Here is a 19398-nt window from a genome sequence, read left to right on the forward strand (position 1 = left end):
AGTTTTTGTTACGTATCCTAATGATAATGATAAAATAATAATATTAAGAAGAGGATCAATAACTTCTGGAACCATTTCTTCCAGTAGCTTAGTAGGTATAGGGTTTAATACACATGATGATTTTGAAGATTTAACAATTCCTTATCTTCTATAGCAACGAATGAATGGAATTGTTCCTCAGGGGGTCTGTAGCACAACATCTGATGTGATACTGTAGTAGACGGTTGCATGGTTATAATTTTCTCTTGAATAGTTTCAATCTTTCAAGTAAAGAAATTAATAAAAGTCATTACTGCTGTGCTGTTTTCTCATTAATTTAGCCACTGTATCATATAAATACCCAGGGGTGTGTTTGTTTTCTTCTAAGAGAGTCGAAAAGTAAGCAGATCTAGCAGTTTTTAAGGCCTTTTTGTATGCAATAACACTTTCCTTCCACGAAATTTGAAATACCTCTAGTTCTGTTTTCTTTCAACTGCGCTCCATTTTTCAGGCTGCTTTCTTGAGGGCCCAAGTGTGCTCGTTGAACCACGGCGTTGGACTAATTTACTTAATCTTCTTTAAGTGCAAAGAAGCAAATGTGTCTAAAGTGCTGGAAAAGAGATAGTCAATAGTTTCTGTTGCAACATTGAGTTCTTCCGAGGAGTAGAAACTGATTGGGAAGATTATTTATAATCAGTCTTTAGTGGTAGAAGTGATAGTTCTACCATATAAATCAATCAGTTTGTACAATTAAAACCATAAAGGCAATAAAAATATTTAGTCTATATAAATACGTGTTTCACTTGTCATGATACACACACGATGAATAAATGAGTCTGTTAATGAATTTATGAAAGAATAAATAAATGGGACAAATTAACTTGTAGGCCTACTGTAACAATTTTTATGAATCTTCTTCAACTCATGCAGCCTAATTCATAAGTTTTTGCCTTAATCCTAAACCTGTGAGTTCATAGATAAGACTCATGTAGGCATATGATGAAAATAAATTAAGAGTATTGTGGAATGGTCAGTTGAAGTGCTTGTGAACTGGGGATGATTATAGGTTGAATATACACAAAAATCTACAAATGTAAATATTGATTTGTATGATTTATCCTTATAAAAGAAGCAAATGACACTAGAAACCTGCACAAAGGGTTCACGCTATTTTTTTTTATCAGAATACGAAGCAGTAGTGTTGAGATTGAGTTAGATCCGAGTCTTTACACATCAACACACCTGTTTTATACCATTTATACTGTAATATATATATATATATATATATATATATATATATATATATATATAGTTTCATCAGCTGAAGCCTCATTAAAATATGTCAAATTAAAGTTAACAAGTGGTGTCATTTTATAGCTTAATTTTGGCTTTAAATATTAAACCCAATATTTCTTATATATCAGAGAATATATCTCTTTTCTTTAATCAACTGCATACAGTATTGCATATATCTTGTGTCATAATACAGTATTGTGTAAACTATGCTCTATGTATATAAGCTTTGTTTTCCTGATAGATGGATCATGTTTCACACGTGGTTTTCTGCAATACATTTAAACAAATATATTCTTTATTTCCTCATAAAATGTGTGTCATTAGTTAAACATCAACCCAACAGAGACATATCAGGAGTTTTGGGAATTTCTGGAACAAATACATGTGTCTTGTGCAGGGCTGTAGGGAACCTTCAACAGAAGCCCATTAATATTCAGTTTTTTCACCAACAGTTGCAGTGCAGTTCCTATATACTCTGGTAATTAACACATCAAGTAGCCAGCTCATCATAGGAAAGTGTTCAAGTGGTGTGACTGCAAAACTTTAAGGTAAAGATGTCCTGCACCATTCTGTATCCGCTGCTGCTTCTCCTGTTCAGCTGTGCCTGTATTGCTGAGGTCCAGCAGGAAGAGAACGAAGTGCAGGCTGAGAGTCCCGAGCGTTTGAATGCAGAACAAAGAGGTGCTGTTTTGACTTCTGGCGAGTGTCAGCAACACTTTCTCACAGTGATCTACACTGAGCTAACAGAGCTGAAATCCACTGTGAGTTCTCTGAAGAACAGACTGGAGGTCACTGAGAAACAACTGGAGGTCACTGAGGAACAACTGGAGCAGCTCAGGAGAAACGGTAACCCCCCTGTTTGTTCTCATTTCACTTGTCAAACTTGCTGATGGAAAATGAAAACAAAATTAATTCCTATGGATGGATAAAATAAAATCTGTTGGTAAATGAGTGCCAAGTAATTTCAGAACACATCCTTAAAATTCAGTTTATTGTTAATATTACACAGACGTTTTCATGATTGTTTTTGACAAATTGTGAACTCTGATTCATGTAGATTATAAAGTGGCATTTGCCGCCACACTTGGACCCATTGGTGACGTTGGACCTTTCAACACTGATATCACTCTGGTTTACAAAAAGGTCTTTGTGAATGAAGGAGGAGCTTACAACCCAACCACTGGTGTGTGTTCTGCATCAATGTTTTATATCACACTCTGAAAACTACATGTGAAATAAACAGTGTAATTATATGACCATAAAAATCATCAGTGTTAATTGTTGCATATGATTTTACAGGTATCTTCACAGCACCAGTTAAAGGTGTCTATTTCTTCTCTGTCTCTGGACGTCACCGCTCAAACAGACTAATGGATCTAAGACTCATTAGAAATGGACAACCAATGGTATATGTTATTAATCATCCTCTAGGTGAACGCTATGAATCAACAGCTAATTCATTCTCTTTGAATCTAGAGAAAGGAGATCATGTCTATGTGCGTCTCCGGCACAATACATGGGTCTTTAATAATGAAAATGACTTAACTTCATTTGCTGGCCATTTACTCTATTCTCTTTGAGGTCTTATTAAATTCATGAAGTTCAACATACTTCTCAAACAAGTCTTAACTGCAGGTGATAAAGATTTTTTAAGACAAGTGCTGATTCACTGAAGAGTAAAATAAATGCACTATAACATATTCTTTGAGGTTGAAGCCTTAATGTTTGTTCATTCATATTGTAATTTTATCTCTGTGGCAGTTTTATTAAAATGAATTGTTTGTAAAATTAACTGTAAATGTTATAAAGTAACTTAATTTGGAAAGTTGAATTCTGTGTAAAAAGTATATATACTATTCTAAATATGTTTCTTAAATAAAAGAAACTCACACATTAGTTTCTCAATTGTCATTCATTGTGGCTGAGTGATCTGGAAGTAGAAAAGGGATTCAGAGAAAGTTAATGATCAACAAACTTTACAAGTCGTTAGATGCTGTAGCTTTCAAACAATGTCTTGATACACTTCCTCTTCTTCTGTAGAGATTCTTTCATCACCTATGAACAAAGAACATACACACACTTCAACATAGTTGGCCAATAGACCTATTAAGTTAGAATCAGAGATCTGGCAGAATCTTTACCTAAACTTGCCATCCGGTGATCCAGACCACCCATGCTGAGATTATGGGGTTGCTCACCCTCTGATACTCAGGGGTTTGGGTGTCTGAGTTTGCCTTTGTCATCTCTCTCAGTTGTGACCGCAAGAAAGTAGCAGTGATTATAAACCTGCTTACTTTGCTATTAAACTGAGAATATACCATGTACTTCTAAGGGTAATTATAAATGACTACAAACTAACCCACAGCTTAAACTGAATCTTGGATTTTTTTGAATTCTAAATAGAAATTCGGAATTTTATGTATATATATATATATATATATATATATATATATATATATACACATACACACACACACCGATCAGGCATAACATTAGGACTCCACTAGACCCCTGAAGGTGTGCTGTGGTATCTGCACCAAGATGTTAGCAGCAGATCCTTTAAGTCCTGTAAGTTGTGAGGTGGATCCATGTTCTGCAACAACACTTAGGTAGGTGGTACGTGTCAAAGTAACATTCACATGAATGGAAGGACCCAAGGTTTCCCAGCAGAACATTGCCCAAAGCATCACACTGCCTCCGCCTTCTTCCCATAGTGCATCCTGGTGCCATGTGTTCCCCAGGTAAGCGATGAACACGCACCCGGCCATCCACGTGATGTAAAAGAAAATGTGATTCTTCAGACCAGGCCACCTTCTTCCGTTGCTCCGTGGTCCAGTTCTGATGCAGTTTGAGCTACAGTAGCTCGTCTGTTGGATCGGACCACACGGGCCAGCCTTCGCTCCCCACGTGCATCAATGAGCCATGGCCTGCCTATGACCCTGTCGCTGGTTCACCACTGTTCCTTCCTTGGAGCACTTTTGATAGATACTGACCACTGCAGACCGGGAACACCCCACAAGAGCTGCAGTTTTGGAGATGCTCTGACCCAGTCGTCTAGCCATCACAATTTGGTCCTTGTCAAACTCGCTCAAATTCTTACGCTTGCTCATTTTTCCTGCTTCTAACACATCAACTTTGAGGACAAAATGTCCACTTGCTGCCTAATATATCCACCCACTAACAGGTGCCGTGATGAAGAGATAATCAGTGTTATTCACTTCACCTGTCAGTGCTCATAATGTTATGCCTGATCGGTGTATACAGTGGGGGAAATATTTATTTGATCCCCTGCTGATTTTGTAAGTTTGCCCACTTACAAAGAAATGAAGGGTCTGTAATTTCTATGGTAGGTTTATTTTAACGGATAGAGACAGAATATCAACCCAAAAATCCAGAAAAAAACGCATTATATAAAGGTTAAAAATTGATTCGCATTTCAGTGAGTGAAATAAGTAGTTCTTACTTTGGAATATAATGGTTACTTTTCTGAAATGAGGCAACCTCAATGCCATATGCAGCCAACAAATGTGACCTCCGCAGGGCACAGCCGTAAAGAGAAGCTCCAACCAGACCTGCAGTGGTGATTATTTTCTGCACGTGACTGAACTAGCAATTATTTCATATTTTCTTTCCTCATTCAATTACATGAGTCATGAGTTAAACATCAATGCACCTGTTTTCAAGAGTTGCACCAGAAATTGAAACCCCCTTTCCAAAACTGCAGTTAACAATATGGCTTTAAATAATAAACCTCTGATAGTGTTTGTATTCTACTGTAAATCAATCTGACCTTTGGTCTTTTGTTATTTTCCACACGTGTGTCATGTTTTACACAATAACTGCTTGATAAAGAGATACTTTTAAAGTCTGTTTTAATCGAGTTCATAATTAATATTGATTAATATTAATATTGTATATATTCGTATATATCTTACAGTATATTGCATATTTCTTGTGTAAGTGTCATATATGAACTGATCGGCAGGGCATATAAATTGTTTTTCTCATAGATGGATCACGTTTCACACGTGATTATCTGCAAAACAATTTTTTTTATTTTCTTTCTTTCTTCATAAAATTTGTCATGAGTTAAACATTAATCCAGAAGGGATATATCAGAGCTGCAGGAATTTCTGCATCTAAAACAACTGTAAATGTCTGGTGCAGGGACCTTCAACCGAAGCCCAATAATATTAATTTCCTCACTGACAGCTGCAGTTCTCCACTTATAGATTCTCTTCAGGTAAAGATGTCCTGCACCATTCTGTATCCGCTGCTGCTTCTCCTGTTCAGCTGTGCCTGTCTGTCTGAGGTCCAGCAGGAAGAGAAGGGAGTACTGACTGAGAGTCCTTTGAATGAAGAGGAAAGCGGTGCTGTTTTGACTTCTGGTGAGTTTCAGCAACGCTTTCTCACAGGGATCTACTCTGAGCTGGCAGAGCTGAGATCAACTGTGAGATCTCTGAAGAACAGACTGGAGGTCACTGAGGAGCAGATCAGGAAAAAAGGTAACCCTCCCGTCTGTCGTTTCACTTGTGACAAATTTGCAGATGGAAAATCATTGGATGGACAAAAAATTAAGTTATATGAGTATCTTTGTTGGTCATAAGCATGGCAGAACAGTGCCAAGCAATAATAAATTAATTTATCATTAACTATAGCCAGCAACTAAACATCTTCAAACAGACAGGCCATATACATAACCAATACAAAGAGCAAATATAGTTTGCGATCTGGGATGTGTTATTATACAGAGGTTTGCATGATTATTTTTTAACAAAATGTGATCTCTGATTCACACAGAATATAAAGTGGCATTTGCCGCCACACTTGGACCCATTGGTAACCTTGGACCTTTTAACACTGAGATCACTCTGATTTACCAAGATGTGTTTGTGAATGAAGGAAGAGCTTACAACCCAACCACTGGTGTGTGTTCTTATACTGAACCTGAATCTGTGTGTCATGGAACTCTGAAAGCAGATAAACAGTGTAATTAAATGACCATAAAAATGCTTATTAATTCATTGTTGCATATATCATTACAGGTATCTTCACAGCACCTGTTAAAGGTGTCTATTTCTTCATTATCACTGGACATAACCGCTCATCTAGAAGTATGGGTCTAAGACTCTTTAAAAATGGACAACAGATGATAACAATTTACAATCATGCTCTAGGTGACCGCTATGACACAGGATCTAATTCAATCTCTTTGACTCTAGAGGAAGGAGATCATGTCTATGTGCGTCTCCGGGAAAATACATGGGTCTTTGATAATGTAAATGACCACACTTCATTTGTTGGCCATTTACTTTATTCTCTTTGATGGTCTTCAATGAACATCATCTTATGAGGCTAAAGTCTTAATGTTTGTTGAGTCATATTTCATGTTATTTGGTAGTTCTATTAAAATGAACTGCTTGGAAAATTTAAACTTTTTTAAAGAAACTTAATTTGTGCTTTTAGCTTTCATCGTCTCTTACAATAGACTTACAGTAATTATTGTCATTACTGGCCAGTGTCCTTCATATTTTTACTGAACAATATGAAATGTTATGATTACATGATAAGCACATTTTGCAACACAGTTTCATTTTTTGTATATAATATCCAGTTTCTATTTGTTATTATGTGCACACCTTTGTTAAATATCCCCACTGTTAATAAACATTTTACAACTTTGATTATTCTCCATATGTTTACTCAATAAAATAAACTTGCACATTAGGTTCTCAATTATCATTCATTGATTGAATAATTTGTATGTGATAAAGCTCTGTGAAGAGGGTTTTATAGAAAGTTAATCAGCAACTTCACAAGTCAGTAGATGTTGCTTTCAAACTGAATACACACAAAATAATTCCACTCAGGACCTTAAGAACAAAAATGTTCCCACTGAAACCCATTAAAACTTCAATTTTTTAATCCCAGGGAAATTTAACTATAAAATGAAGTTAGTTTCATGAAGTTATAAGTGAAAATGCCACGTGAAAGCTACATCTGATTTTACTTAGCGCCTGTGGGGTTTTATGTGTCGTAACTCCGTGAATATCTCGTGATCGACGCACTGGATTATGACTCATTTTAATCGTGAGAATCTGCTGTAAATAATGATGTGCCATTTTCCACAATCATGTTTCATGAAGTTACAAGCGAAAACGTGACAAATGAAGCATCTGTATATTATTTACATATGGGTCTTGGGGGGCTTCATGTACAAAAACTTGTGCAGCACTACTTGGGATTTAATGAACTTGGCTACATTCATTGTAAAATTCAGACTCTAAGCTTTCAAATAACACCTATTTTGTGTTGATCAAGGTAGTAGTTTTGAAAAATATTATTTTTTTTGTAGCTAGGTGGTGGCTGTGGGTGGTACACTCCGGTTTAGAAGGGACTATTCAGCACTCGTTAAAGGGATAGTTCACCCAAAAATGAAAATTTGATGTTTATCTGCTTACCCCCAGGGCATCCAAGATGTAGGTGACTTTGTTTCTTCAGTAGAACACAAATGATGATTTTTAACTCCAACCGTTGCAGTCTGTCAGTCGTATAATACATGGCAATAGTAACAAAATCTATGAGAGTAAAAAAAACATACACAGACAAATCCAAATTAAACCCTGCGGCTCGTGACAACACATTGATGTCCTAAGACACGAAACGATCGGTTTGTGAGAGAAACTGAACAGTATTTATATCATTTTTTACCTCTAATTCACCACTATGTCCAACTGCCTTGAGCGTGCGCACGGCATCCGGTGCGTGAGGTGTGTACGCGCTCTGGCGTAGTTTAAACATGGTGCCTGTAGTACAACAGTTGTTATACAAATGGAAGTAAACCACTATGAAACATAGTTTTATTACATTTTATTTTGTTACTTTTCGTAAGGGCAGCTTTACAAATAAAAAGGACACATAAAAAGATCTTGTTCACATACCTCAGTTGGATGTGGAAAACCCATAGGCACAGCTGATGGTTTAAGTCGTACATGATCCTCTCCTGGGTATGTAAAATCATCAGGGGAAAAATGATCGCTGCAGACCCTCATCAACTTTAGTACATAAATGGGTGTGTTGATATCCAGCCGGAGAGTAATCAACCATAACTTCAGGCGAGCAGGCTCAGAAGTTGGGAATACGTGGAAAGTCGCCACTCCCGAATGAGTTCGCGTGAGAGAATGTAATCTTTTAGTTTTAAGTTGGTTTGAACAATCCGGATAAGTGCAAGTAAGTACCATTTTGATTAGCCGTCACCTACAATGTTTGTGCACTGTGTAAACAATGAGTGACGTATACGTGCGAGAGATCACTTCCGGCGCTTGCGTAAACTACGCCAGAGCGTGTACACACCTCACGCACCGGATGCCGTGTGCGCGCTCAAGGCAGTTGGACATAGTGGTGTATTAGAGGTAAAAAATGATATAAATACTGTTCGGTTTCTCGCACAAACCGATCGTTTTGTGTCTTAGGACATCAATGTGTCGTCACGAGCCGCAGGATCTAATTTGGATTTGTCTGTGCATGTTTTTTTTTTTACTCTCATAGATTTTGTTACCATTGACATGCATTATACGACTGACAGACTGCAACGGTTGGAGTTAAAAATCATCATTTGTGTTCTACTGAAGAAACAAAGTCACCTACATCTTGGATGCCCTGGGGGTAAGCAGATAAACAACAAATTTTCATTTTTGGGTGAACTATCCCTTTAACAGTTTCTAAGCTTTAAAATGACATCTATGTTTTTGTCAGTGGTTGCTTAGTAATTTGATTATAAGTTTTTTCACAGGGGGTGTTGTACTCTCAGTGTCACTTTCTTTAAAAATAAAAAAGTCATTAAAAACCTACAAAATAAAATAAGGTTTAATAAATGTTTTAATGTGCCTATATGTACAAAATATTGGCGAATAACCATCATATTATGCTCCTCATCAACAGCGATCGTAATGGAGCGCTATTAAATATGAGGCTAAAGACCGCAGACTTCAGACATATCTCAGAATAGCTCAGAAGATAACAAAAGGCGTATTTGTCTTGTAATCTGCTATTAAAATCAGTTTTTTGGTCGTAAAACTTCTTTCTTTGAAGAGACGGCACCAACTCCTGTGAGGACTTCAGATGATGCAACATCTGGATCAACATGCACATTCCCAAATTTCTATATATCATAATTATTGTTAATATGTAATTCATTATTTCCAGGAGCTCATTGCTTCTACCTTCAATTAAACTGCTAACAGTGTTTGTAAATTAAATTGGCTAAATTATTACATTGTTACCTAACTGCATGATTATATGTAAATTTCTGAAACCACATACACTGGACAGTCACCTCCGATACCAGATTCTCTAAATTGTAATGTTGACATGCATTCTCTGTAAAGCTGCTTTGAAACGATATGTATCGTGAAAAGCGCTATACAAAAAAATGTGAATTGAAATGTGAATTGAATAAAATCTACAATGTTGCACACAGTCACATGCCACTTCTCCAAGTAGGCCTATTCAGACAGACCTGTATACGTAGGCCTATGCGTATTTCATTTCAAGAATAATTTTCCATCAGAAGCTGGTCAAATAGATATAGCTATACAGTTTTGTATTTATGCATGTACATAAAGCATAATAATTAGCATTTGAACGGAAATGAAACACTTTCACTCATTCTAAGGAAAGTCTTTATTGGTCAATGTACAGAAAGTGCTGCAGTGACCATCAAAGAAGTTAAACAAAAACCCTTTACAAAACAAAAGGAGAGAAACATATACAAAAGAATAGTCTTACATGATTTTACAGGGTTGATCTTTTTAAAAGTTTATTTTTTTGTACCTGTTCTATAACACACATGGTAAAAAGGACAAGCGAAATATAGGAATGAAAGGTCTGGAGGTGGACGGAGGGGGACGGGATGTCTCACAAGGCTGACATCACAAGCACGTTTTGGCTGATGGGATGAGAAATCCTAACCACTGCAACAGACATTACATGAAACCCAATGCACATATTCATAAACGCACATGTTCAGGGGAAAACATAAGTGTCATCTATTAAACTCTCCTCTATAGGAAAACAAACACCTCTGTGACACTGCTAAATGCTTTTACTCTGTCAAAAGACTTTGCTTTTGTTTGTACTTTTCTTACATCCCTTTTTTTTTTTTTCTTTTCCTGAAGATTTAATTGAACTGTACACTCCGGGGAGGTTAGTAAAGACCTTCACAACATACCAAAATAGCCCCAGGCTAAAATCACTGAACAATTTTCTTCTATTTTCTTTCCTTTAATAGTTTAAAAGTGCCTTTGTCTACAGAGGCTCGGACAAATCTATTTGAGGTGGAGTGAGGGAGAAACCATCCGCAGGTGAGGTGAGGAGGACACCATGAACGATAAAAGAGATCAACACAGACAGAGAGAGGAGGAGGAGGAGGAACCTTCCTCTTCAGCAAGCAAGTGTGGACACAAACAGGCTGTGTGAGGGATGCAGGAGGACGTGAGGAGTCTGAGTCACCATTCAACTACTCTACAGTTCCCTATGTACAGAAGACAGGCATATAAAAATGTACAGACACGCTTCCTCCTATCTTACCACCGAGAAAAAGGGAAAAGAAAGTTTGATTTCATTACTATGGAAGTTTGTTTCCACCACTGAATAAAAAGGGGGGGAAAAAAAGGTAACTGCAAATTTTTCACTCACAATTCTGACTTATGTCCCATAATTCTTACATTTTTTCCTCGCAACTCAAGATAAAAAAGATAAAAACACAATTGCAAATTCTAAAGTCTGAAATATAAACTTGCAATTCTGACTTTTTTTTTCGCAATTGCGACTTAATTTCTCAAAATTGCGAGTTTATATCCCGCAATTCTGACTTTTTTTCTCAGAACTGTGATATAAACTTGCAATTGCGAATTTATATCCCACAATTCTTTTTTTCTCGCAACTGAAGATGTAAAAAAGATATAAACTCACAATTGCAAATTCTAAAGTCCAAATTGCAAAATATAAACTTGCAATTCTGAGAAATAAAGTAAAATTTGCGAGATATGAACGTGCAATTCTGACTTTTTTTTTGGCAAATGCGACTTTATTTCTCAAAATTGTGAGATATAAACTTGCAATTGTGAGTTATAAAATCCAATTTGCAAAATATAAGCTCGCAATTCTTAAAAATAGTCGCAATTCTTACTTTTTCTTGCAATTGCGTGTTTATATCCCACAATTCAATTGAAGATATGAAAAAGATATAAACTCACAATTGCAAATTCTAAAGTCCAAATTGCAAAACATAAACTTGCAATTCTGAGAAATAAAGTAAAAACTGCGAGATATAAACTCACAATTCTGACTTTTTTCGCAATTGCGTCTTTATTTCTCAAAATTGCGAGTTTATGTCCCGCAATTCTGACTTTTTTCTCAGAATTGTGAGATATGAACTCGCAATTGTAAGTTATAAAATCCGAATTGTGAAATGAAATCGCAATTCTTACTTTTTCTTGCAATTGCAAGTTTACATCAAACAATTATAACTTTTTTCTCGCAACTCAAGATATAAAAAAGATATAAACTCACAATTGCAAATTCTAAAGTCAGAATTGCGAAATATAAACTTGCAATTCAGACTTTTCCACAATTGCGACTTTGTCAAAATTGTGAGTTTACATCCTGCAATTCTGACTTTTTTTTTTCTCCAAATTGTAAGATATAAACTCACAATTGTAAACTATAAAATCCAAATTGTGAAATATACTTGTGAAACTCACAATTCAGTGAAATAAAGTCACAATTCTTACTTTTTCTTGCAACTGCAAGCTTATATTCCACAATTCTGACTTTTTTTCCTCAGTTGTGAGTTTATTTTACAAAATTGCAAGTTTATATCCGCAGTTCTGACATTTTTCTGAGAATTGTTAGATATAAACTCACAATAGCGAGTTATAAAGTCCGAACTCGCAATTCTGAGAAATAAAGAAAGAATTGTGAGATATAAACTTTCAATTCTGACTTTTTTCTTGCAATTGTGAGTTTATATCTCACAATCCCACTTTGCAAGATGTAAACTTGCAATTACGAGAAAAAAATGTGAGATAAAAAGTCACAATTATATATTTTTTTAGATTTTTTATTCTGTAGCGGAAACAAGCTTCCATAAATTACTATATACCTTTTGTTAAAAGAGAACCGTCTCAATCAAAATCTCTCTGAGGATCTAAAATAAAACTATTTTCTAAATTTCAAATGAAGAAAATATCATTATTATATACTTTCATTGAAAAAACAACTTTTGGGTATTTACTATTGCACATCAATGCAATATTAAACGTTACTCTGAAGACAACAAATGGTGAAGGCATAGCCACACTGTCAAATATTACAGTTTAGTATTTCAGAAAGGGAGAAAGCATCATGATGTTAGATTATAATCTGATTAATCAGAACAAAATGTACAAAAAACAGTAAACGTAAAAAAAAAAAAAAAAAAACATCCCAGAGATGTTGATTCACAATTTATTCCATTGTGTCAATTTATCTTTCATTTTTGCGGATCTACTGAGACACTGCAGCTTATACACTACAGAAGTACATGGAAGCTTCGCAGCGTTTGGACTGAGGGGTGCGCTTCCCAATATTGACCAGCAGATGGCGGTACAGGATGCTTTTTGTGGCTGTTGGACAGAGTCAAAATCAGGTTGAAGTGTGACAGCTTTTCAGGCAATAAATTCTGGCTTCTGTAAGTGTGAGAGGGCATTAAATGCGAGTGTTTTATGTATACATGTGTACGTGTGTGTGCACAAGTCTATGTCTGCGTGTGAATCTTGCTTGTGTGAAGGTGTATGCATGTGTGTGTGTGAGAGAGACTGTGTGTGTGTTTTAATAGGGTAACGTAGACGGGTCCCACTCCAGCTTTCCATTCACTTTTCCCTTCAGAATGTTAGTCTCTTCCTCTTCATCAGTGTCCTCGGATTCAGCACTAGAGAGATCTCCTGACAGTTCATCATCCTCTTCGTCTTCATCCTCCTCTTCCTCTGGCTCCTCCTCCCTCACCTCCTCAGCAATCTGAGTCCCGTCAATGCTCTGGAACCAACAACAGAATGATGCGAATTATATTTAGACCATCTTCTTGATAAAAATGATAAAACTCCACATGCTGCGGACAGAGCAGTGGTGTTATCGTTCACTAAAACTGGAACTATTAATTCATTTAAATGAAGCTAAAATCTTAATTACATGAATGAAAATTGGCAACTAACTGAAATAAAATAAGTCTAAGTACTAAAATTACAAAAATAATTAAAAAATAAATTGAAAAAGCTAAATAGAAATATTAAAAAGTAATAAAAATGACAAACACTTGCAGTAACAAAATTACTAAAACTTAAACTAAAATAAAAAAATGAAAACAAAAAATGAAAGCTAATTATAATAGTATATAAATAAATTTGAGCTAAAAGAATAATCAAAGGTGCTTACCTACATGTAGAAAAGTGTGATTCATTCAAGAGAATGAACTGTCCTCTCTCGTATGTCAAAATTTGAAAGTTTTTTGATTCATTCCAATGAATGGTTCTTTCCAACTTGATCTTTTTAGAAACAATAACTATTTTACAAGTTGGCGATTTTGTATGAAATTGTATGATTCGATTCATCCAAAATACACCTCGGTTTTTACAAGTACACTAGGGTACGCGTACAGAAAATGACAAATTTTGTCATAAGCATAGTACTGTATGTGTGCAGTCTGCGCATTGAATTTTATGGTTTGACGAGATCACTGAGATCGTTTATTCATTGAAAACCCATCTCTGTTTCTGTGCCACACATATGGCTCTGATTACATTTAAAATATATTGGAAAGTTTTTGTATTTATCAAAGAAAAACATATTGCCCTCTTAAGTAACTTCAATTAACTTCAATTACATTTTCATTGGTTTTTACAGTATCTTGACTGTAGTTTAACTATTTCAAACTACGACTGAAGTTGCTTCCCCGATATTTATCTTTAGCAATGAGGCACATACTGACCTCCATGGGATTAACAGTGATGTTGAGATTGGAGTCGTCCCAGTCCATCTCTGGGTCTTTTCTTCCCTCTTCGTCCTCTTTTGAGCCGTCCTGGTGGGTGGTGTGGATGCGGTAGATGCCCAAGACCACAATGACCACCAGAGCAGCGATGCACATTACAATGACCACTGTGGCAGCAGGAGGTGTGCCTAATGACACACAGATACAGACATATATGAATTCTACATTACACTACATGGTTAAAAACGCATACATTGTCTGTTGTGATTATTATTAATAATAAATACAATTATTTATTGAACATTGTCATATATTGCTGTTGCCAGCCTTTGATACTGTACAACCAAGAAGCCCAACATCCTTTCCATGTTAGAGGCGTCTATTTTCCAGTCTTTTTCTGCATCAACACCTTGAGACGCACATCCTGAGGTTCACTAGCTCCTGTCAGGCCCAGATTCACCCCTGACCTGCTGTCGACCCCGCACCTGTGCCCCATCTGCCATCTGAAAGTCTCATCTAACGCCAGCACATTTTATCAGAAGTAATTGTAATCATTCTAATATATGGTTCCAGTGTTGATACCGGGGGAATATCGCACGGCTCGAATATCAGATTCGAGAGCCAGAATATATATATATAGAGAGAGAGAGAGAGAGAGAGAGAGTTTGGTATGAAAACATACAGTAAAAACATTAATATTGTGAAATATTAACATTTCAAATTATTTATTTTAGGGTCTTTTAACTAGTTGTTTATTAGCATGCATATTAATAGAATATTGGCTATTTATTAGTATTTATTAAGCACATATTAATGCCTTATTCTGCATGACCTTATTCTACAGATTCTTACTCTACTCTTTTAGAAGATGCATGGTAACACTTTAGTATAAGGAACATGTATTCACTATTAACTACGACTTTTTCCTCAATAAACTCCTAATTTATTGCTTATTAATAGTTAGTAAGGTAGTTGTTAAGTTTAGGTATTGGGTAGGATTAAGAATGTAGAGTAAGATCATGCAGAATAAGGCATTAATATGTGCTTAATAAGTACTAATAAATAACCAATATTCTAGTAATATGCATGTTAATAAGTAACTAGTTAAAAGACCCTAAAATAAAGTGTTACCAGATGCATAATAGCGCCCTCTACCATATAACAGTGAAAACATGAAAAGCCAGAAAATTCCATCAATGGCAGGGAGTTAATTTCTTTAAGAAAAAAAAATATATAGAGAGAGAGGGAGAGAGAGGGAGAGAATCACCCTGCTTTGCTCCTAACAGTGGTAAAATCACTGTAATTCATAACCTTGAGAGGCTTTTTTCTTTAGTCTCTCTATTCTGCAATTATGTTTATTCATTCATAGTATTGTTATGACTCACTGAGCCAAACAAAAATCAATACAATCCTGGATCACTGTCGTTTAGTGTTTTTCTGTTCTAGGTAGCCGAGGTGAAGCTTTTTTAGCCGTGTTGACAGAGGAAGACAGTTTGGCACAGTTCACTTTAAGAACAGTGTCGCTTTCTGAGACCTTGTAGTCAGCAAGAGCAGAATTGGGAGCATGAGGTCACAGTGCCACCTGCTGTTTTTCCATGTCTCTCCTAAAGCAGCATGTCTGGCATCCTGTCATCTCCCTCTCGCTCTTTCTCTCTTCAGTCCAGAGAGCAGAATGCTCCATCTCGCTGCAGTCAGCTGCGCTCTCGGCGCCCTTGGGGAGATCACTGGTGTCCCTGGTGTGTGCGTGAGCTGCTAGAGTAAGTGTAATTTCCCAAACTCCTTCAAACCAACAATACGGTCTCAAGAGCCTGTCATCCGCTTAGACCCGCGTGCAGGGGTTTGTATGTACTGTATGTGAGTGCATATCCGCTTTTTTAGAAGCTGAATTCTCCCATGAATAGTTTTTGTGACACATTTACTGTCCTTCTTAAAGCCACTTGTTTACAACTTAATTAGATGGTTTAACAAAGCAACAACACATTTTTAATTAATAACAAGGTAAATCAACTTATTTTTAGTTAGTATTTGCACAATAATATCACCCAGGGTAAAATGACTGCATGACTAGGCTTGGACGAACATCATTAAGAGGAATCATGGCTGACTTTACCTGAGATGTGATCAGAGTTGGCCGTATGAACCACCAGTGGATGATGCACAGGTCTCATGTACTGGGATTGGACGGCCATGTGATTGACATGTTCCACAGCCTCTGAACTGTGCACTACTCCAATCTGAGGGGCGGGGCAAACAGACAAAACTTTAGAGAGACAAGAGTTTGCTTAGGGAGAATGAAGTGATTCCAGGAAATGAAGCTTTGTTATGTCATAATTAAAAAAAAAAAAAAAAAAAAAATTCAATATTTTGGGATTGATCCTGAAGTGAAAAATTACATTAAGACCATGTTATAATGAAATTAGTTTCATTAAAAGCATACTGATCCAAACAAGTCTGGGCTCAATGACAGTAATTTTAGATTTCCTGCTGATTACCTAATGTCTCCTATACCAGAAACATCATAAACTCAAAATGGCTAAATGAGAATGGTTTTCCTCACAGGAAGGAATATATATATATATATATATATATATACAGTATATACTGTATATAGTTGATTCAGTTCTGTTCGTTAACTGTTCATCAATTATGAAATTAGTTTAATTCAGCTATAAAGCAGTTTGGTTCAGTTCTCATCCAATAGTGTCAGTGCAGTCAAATAAATAATGTTGAACTGAATATTACATGTCCTCAACTAAGCAAACCAGAGGCAACAGTAGCAAAGAAACCGGAGGGGGAAAAATCAGGAGAAAACATGCTCACTCTAAAAAACAAAAAACAAAAAAAAAAACCAAAGTATAATGATAAAAAGTCCCACTTGTGTAATAAGATCTACATATTTGCACAAATTTAGATCTGTGAAATTTAGGATTTTGTACAATGCCAAAGTATTTTGTCATGGTAGCTCCTGTTGTTTCCACTGCATTTACAGGGGTTTGACCAGCAGATGTCCCAATTTCCTCACATTTCTTCAGTGTAATCTGGACAATCATTCAGAAAGATTGATGAGCAGTTATTTAAATGGGCCTCCATTTTACGACCACCTGGCTTATTATTGCAGTATCATCAATTTCAGATTTATCCACCCCTAGAAGTTACAAAAAAATAAAAAATGGTTGGCCATTTTACACGCTAGTCCGACAGTCTCTTTCTGTCCTAGTGGACAGCTCTTAGTCAGAAATCAAGAGTTAAAAGTCAAGAGTCTGACTCTGCGAGAACAGTTTTTGGAAACTTTTAAGCACCAAGAGTCAAAAAGTGCAAAAAGCTGAAAGAAGAGCAGAAATTGAAAGAGGGGATAAAGTAAATGGATGATAAAAAGAGTAAGAAGCCATGCCCAGTATGAAGGCAGTCTCTGACCTCCAAGTTGAACTCATTGCTTGTGTAGCGTCCATTCAGTTCAGAGCAACTGAGCCGGAACCTTCTCTCAGACAGACCGCCAGGCTTCCAGTTACGGTACCTCACCTGCCTGATGGCCTGTTCATAATGTGCCATGGAGTCAACACCTGAGACCAAAGAAAGACCAGTGTCAGGAGCTCGCTCTACTCACACAAAAGAGCTCCAGAGCCCCGAGACATACTCAACATGAAGTTCCTGAACAAGTAGGAGGTCTTAGTCCTTCTCTAATAAATGTACCAGGCACTCTCAAACCACTTTACCAAATGTCAAGGTGATTTGAATTTGCTTGCAAAAAGCCAAATGCACAGTATGATTGATAGAGACAGAGATCTGTTCAAGAGTCTGAGCAGCATCTGGGTTAAAGGATTTTGAGCGCAGTCGAGAGTGACTTTTAAAGATCAAAACTTTTTTGAAAAGCATAGAAGCGTTTGAATTTGACCTACCAAATATCCAAAGAGTGCAAAACCTTTCTTTTGCTCTGATATCAGCTGGAAAAATGTGTGCTAATTATTTTTTTCATATTAATTCTTTTTAAATGTTCACCCAAAACTGGGTCTGTCATCATTTACAGATTAAATCAAACACATATAATTTCCTTTATATTCTGGTCACTCTTTTGCATTGCAGGATGTCAAGTGAATGATTAAATATATATACCACCGTTCAAAAGTTTGGGGTCAGTAAAACTTTTTTATTTATTTATTTTTTTTATTTTAAGAAATTAATACTTTTATTCAGCAATGACGCTTTAAATTGATCAAAAGTTACAGTAAATAAATTTAGGATGTTATAAAAAATTTCTATTTTAAAGAAATGCTGCTCTACTGTACGATTTATCAAAGATTCCTAAAAAATTGTATCACGGTTTCAACAAAAATCTGAAGCAGCACAACTGTTTTCAACATTGATAATAATAATAAATGTTTCTTGAGCAGCAAATTAGCATATTACAATGATTTCTGAAGCATCATGTGATGCTGAAAATTCAGCTTTATTTTAATTTGTAGCAATAAGAGGTAAAAACATTAAAACTTTTGTAAGGTAATATATTTCAAATCTTTTGAAGTCATACAATAGCTTTGTGCAGTGTAAAAATAAACCTAAATTTAAGTTGTTATTCCCTTAAATATCAGTTATTGTTCCCCTCCACTGTAGCCTTCATACCTCATTGAATCATTCCAACTTTGATGTAACCTGCCATTTTACATCTAAAGGTGACAAATAAATGGATACTATTTTTTTTCTTTAGAAGACTTTAAATATAGCACATAAGTCAAATGGAGCTATTTTATGATGCTTTCATGGTGTTTTGTTTTTGTCATTTTGGAGCATGATCCCCATGCATTGTCATTATATGCAAAAGAATGGCCAGTACGTGCTTCAACATATCTCCATTTTTTTGTACCACAGAGTAAAGAAACAGGTTTGGATGACATGAGGGTGGGTAAATAATAGGGGTGTAACGGTACATGTATTCATCCCGGTATGGATGTCACAGTTTGGTTTATGCAGTTAGACGACGAATACAGTCAGTCACAGGCGATCCACACTCCATCCAATCCAGAAGGGGGTGCGTGCGGTAATGCAACGCTGTTTGCTAACCACCACAACAGGAAAAAGAGCAGAAGAAGAGCAGATACGCAAAT

General features: G+C 36.1%; 3 protein-coding genes across 3 annotated transcripts in view; 2 read left to right on the forward strand and 1 right to left on the reverse strand.

Annotated features, from left to right (window-relative positions):
* Positions 1-1570: 1570 nt before the first annotated feature.
* LOC127505202 (complement C1q-like protein 2) lies at positions 1571-3157 on the forward strand. The gene is made up of 3 exons (XM_051880591.1): positions 1571-2121; positions 2333-2458; positions 2575-3157. Exons 1-3 carry the CDS (start codon positions 1830-1832, stop codon positions 2853-2855), a joined length of 699 nt encoding a protein of 232 aa, XP_051736551.1. The 5' UTR covers positions 1571-1829; the 3' UTR covers positions 2856-3157.
* A 2247-nt stretch (positions 3158-5404) lies between these two features.
* LOC127505210 (complement C1q-like protein 2) lies at positions 5405-6959 on the forward strand. The gene is made up of 3 exons (XM_051880604.1): positions 5405-5780; positions 6076-6201; positions 6321-6959. The coding sequence occupies exons 1-3, from the start codon at positions 5525-5527 to the stop codon at positions 6599-6601; spliced, it is 663 nt and encodes a 220-aa protein (XP_051736564.1). The 5' UTR covers positions 5405-5524; the 3' UTR covers positions 6602-6959.
* Positions 6960-9939: 2980 nt separating this feature from the next.
* The window catches only part of clstn2a (calsyntenin 2a), a 254376-nt gene continuing 244917 nt past the window's right edge, over positions 9940-19398 (reverse strand). The window contains exons 14-17 of the mRNA XM_051879314.1: positions 17714-17859; positions 16410-16533; positions 14300-14487; positions 9940-13350 (exon numbers count right to left, since the gene is read on the reverse strand). Of these exons, the coding sequence (XP_051735274.1) occupies positions 13147-13350; positions 14300-14487; positions 16410-16533; positions 17714-17859 (662 nt within the window). The 3' untranslated portion in view covers positions 9940-13146. The remainder of the gene's footprint in view (positions 13351-14299; positions 14488-16409; positions 16534-17713; positions 17860-19398) is intronic.

This window comes from Ctenopharyngodon idella, chromosome 2 (genome assembly GCF_019924925.1).
Source record: "Ctenopharyngodon idella isolate HZGC_01 chromosome 2, HZGC01, whole genome shotgun sequence".
NCBI lineage: Eukaryota > Metazoa > Chordata > Actinopteri > Cypriniformes > Xenocyprididae > Ctenopharyngodon > Ctenopharyngodon idella.

What these genes read in the sequence shown, in the direction of transcription:
- LOC127505202 (XM_051880591.1), top strand. Translation starts at nt 1,830, where the DNA reads ATGTCCTGCACCATTCTGTATCCGCTGCTGCTTCTCCTGTTCAGCTGT. An exon ending in GGAGCAGCTCAGGAGAAACG is followed by an intron (nt 2,122 to 2,332) that starts GTAACCCCCCTG and finishes TGATTCATGTAG; the next exon opens with ATTATAAAGTGGCATTTGCC. An exon ending in AGCTTACAACCCAACCACTG is followed by an intron (nt 2,459 to 2,574) that starts GTGTGTGTTCTG and finishes ATGATTTTACAG; the next exon opens with GTATCTTCACAGCACCAGTT.
- LOC127505210 (XM_051880604.1), top strand. Translation starts at nt 5,525, where the DNA reads ATGTCCTGCACCATTCTGTATCCGCTGCTGCTTCTCCTGTTCAGCTGT. An exon ending in GGAGCAGATCAGGAAAAAAG is followed by an intron (nt 5,781 to 6,075) that starts GTAACCCTCCCG and finishes TGATTCACACAG; the next exon opens with AATATAAAGTGGCATTTGCC. An exon ending in AGCTTACAACCCAACCACTG is followed by an intron (nt 6,202 to 6,320) that starts GTGTGTGTTCTT and finishes ATATCATTACAG; the next exon opens with GTATCTTCACAGCACCTGTT.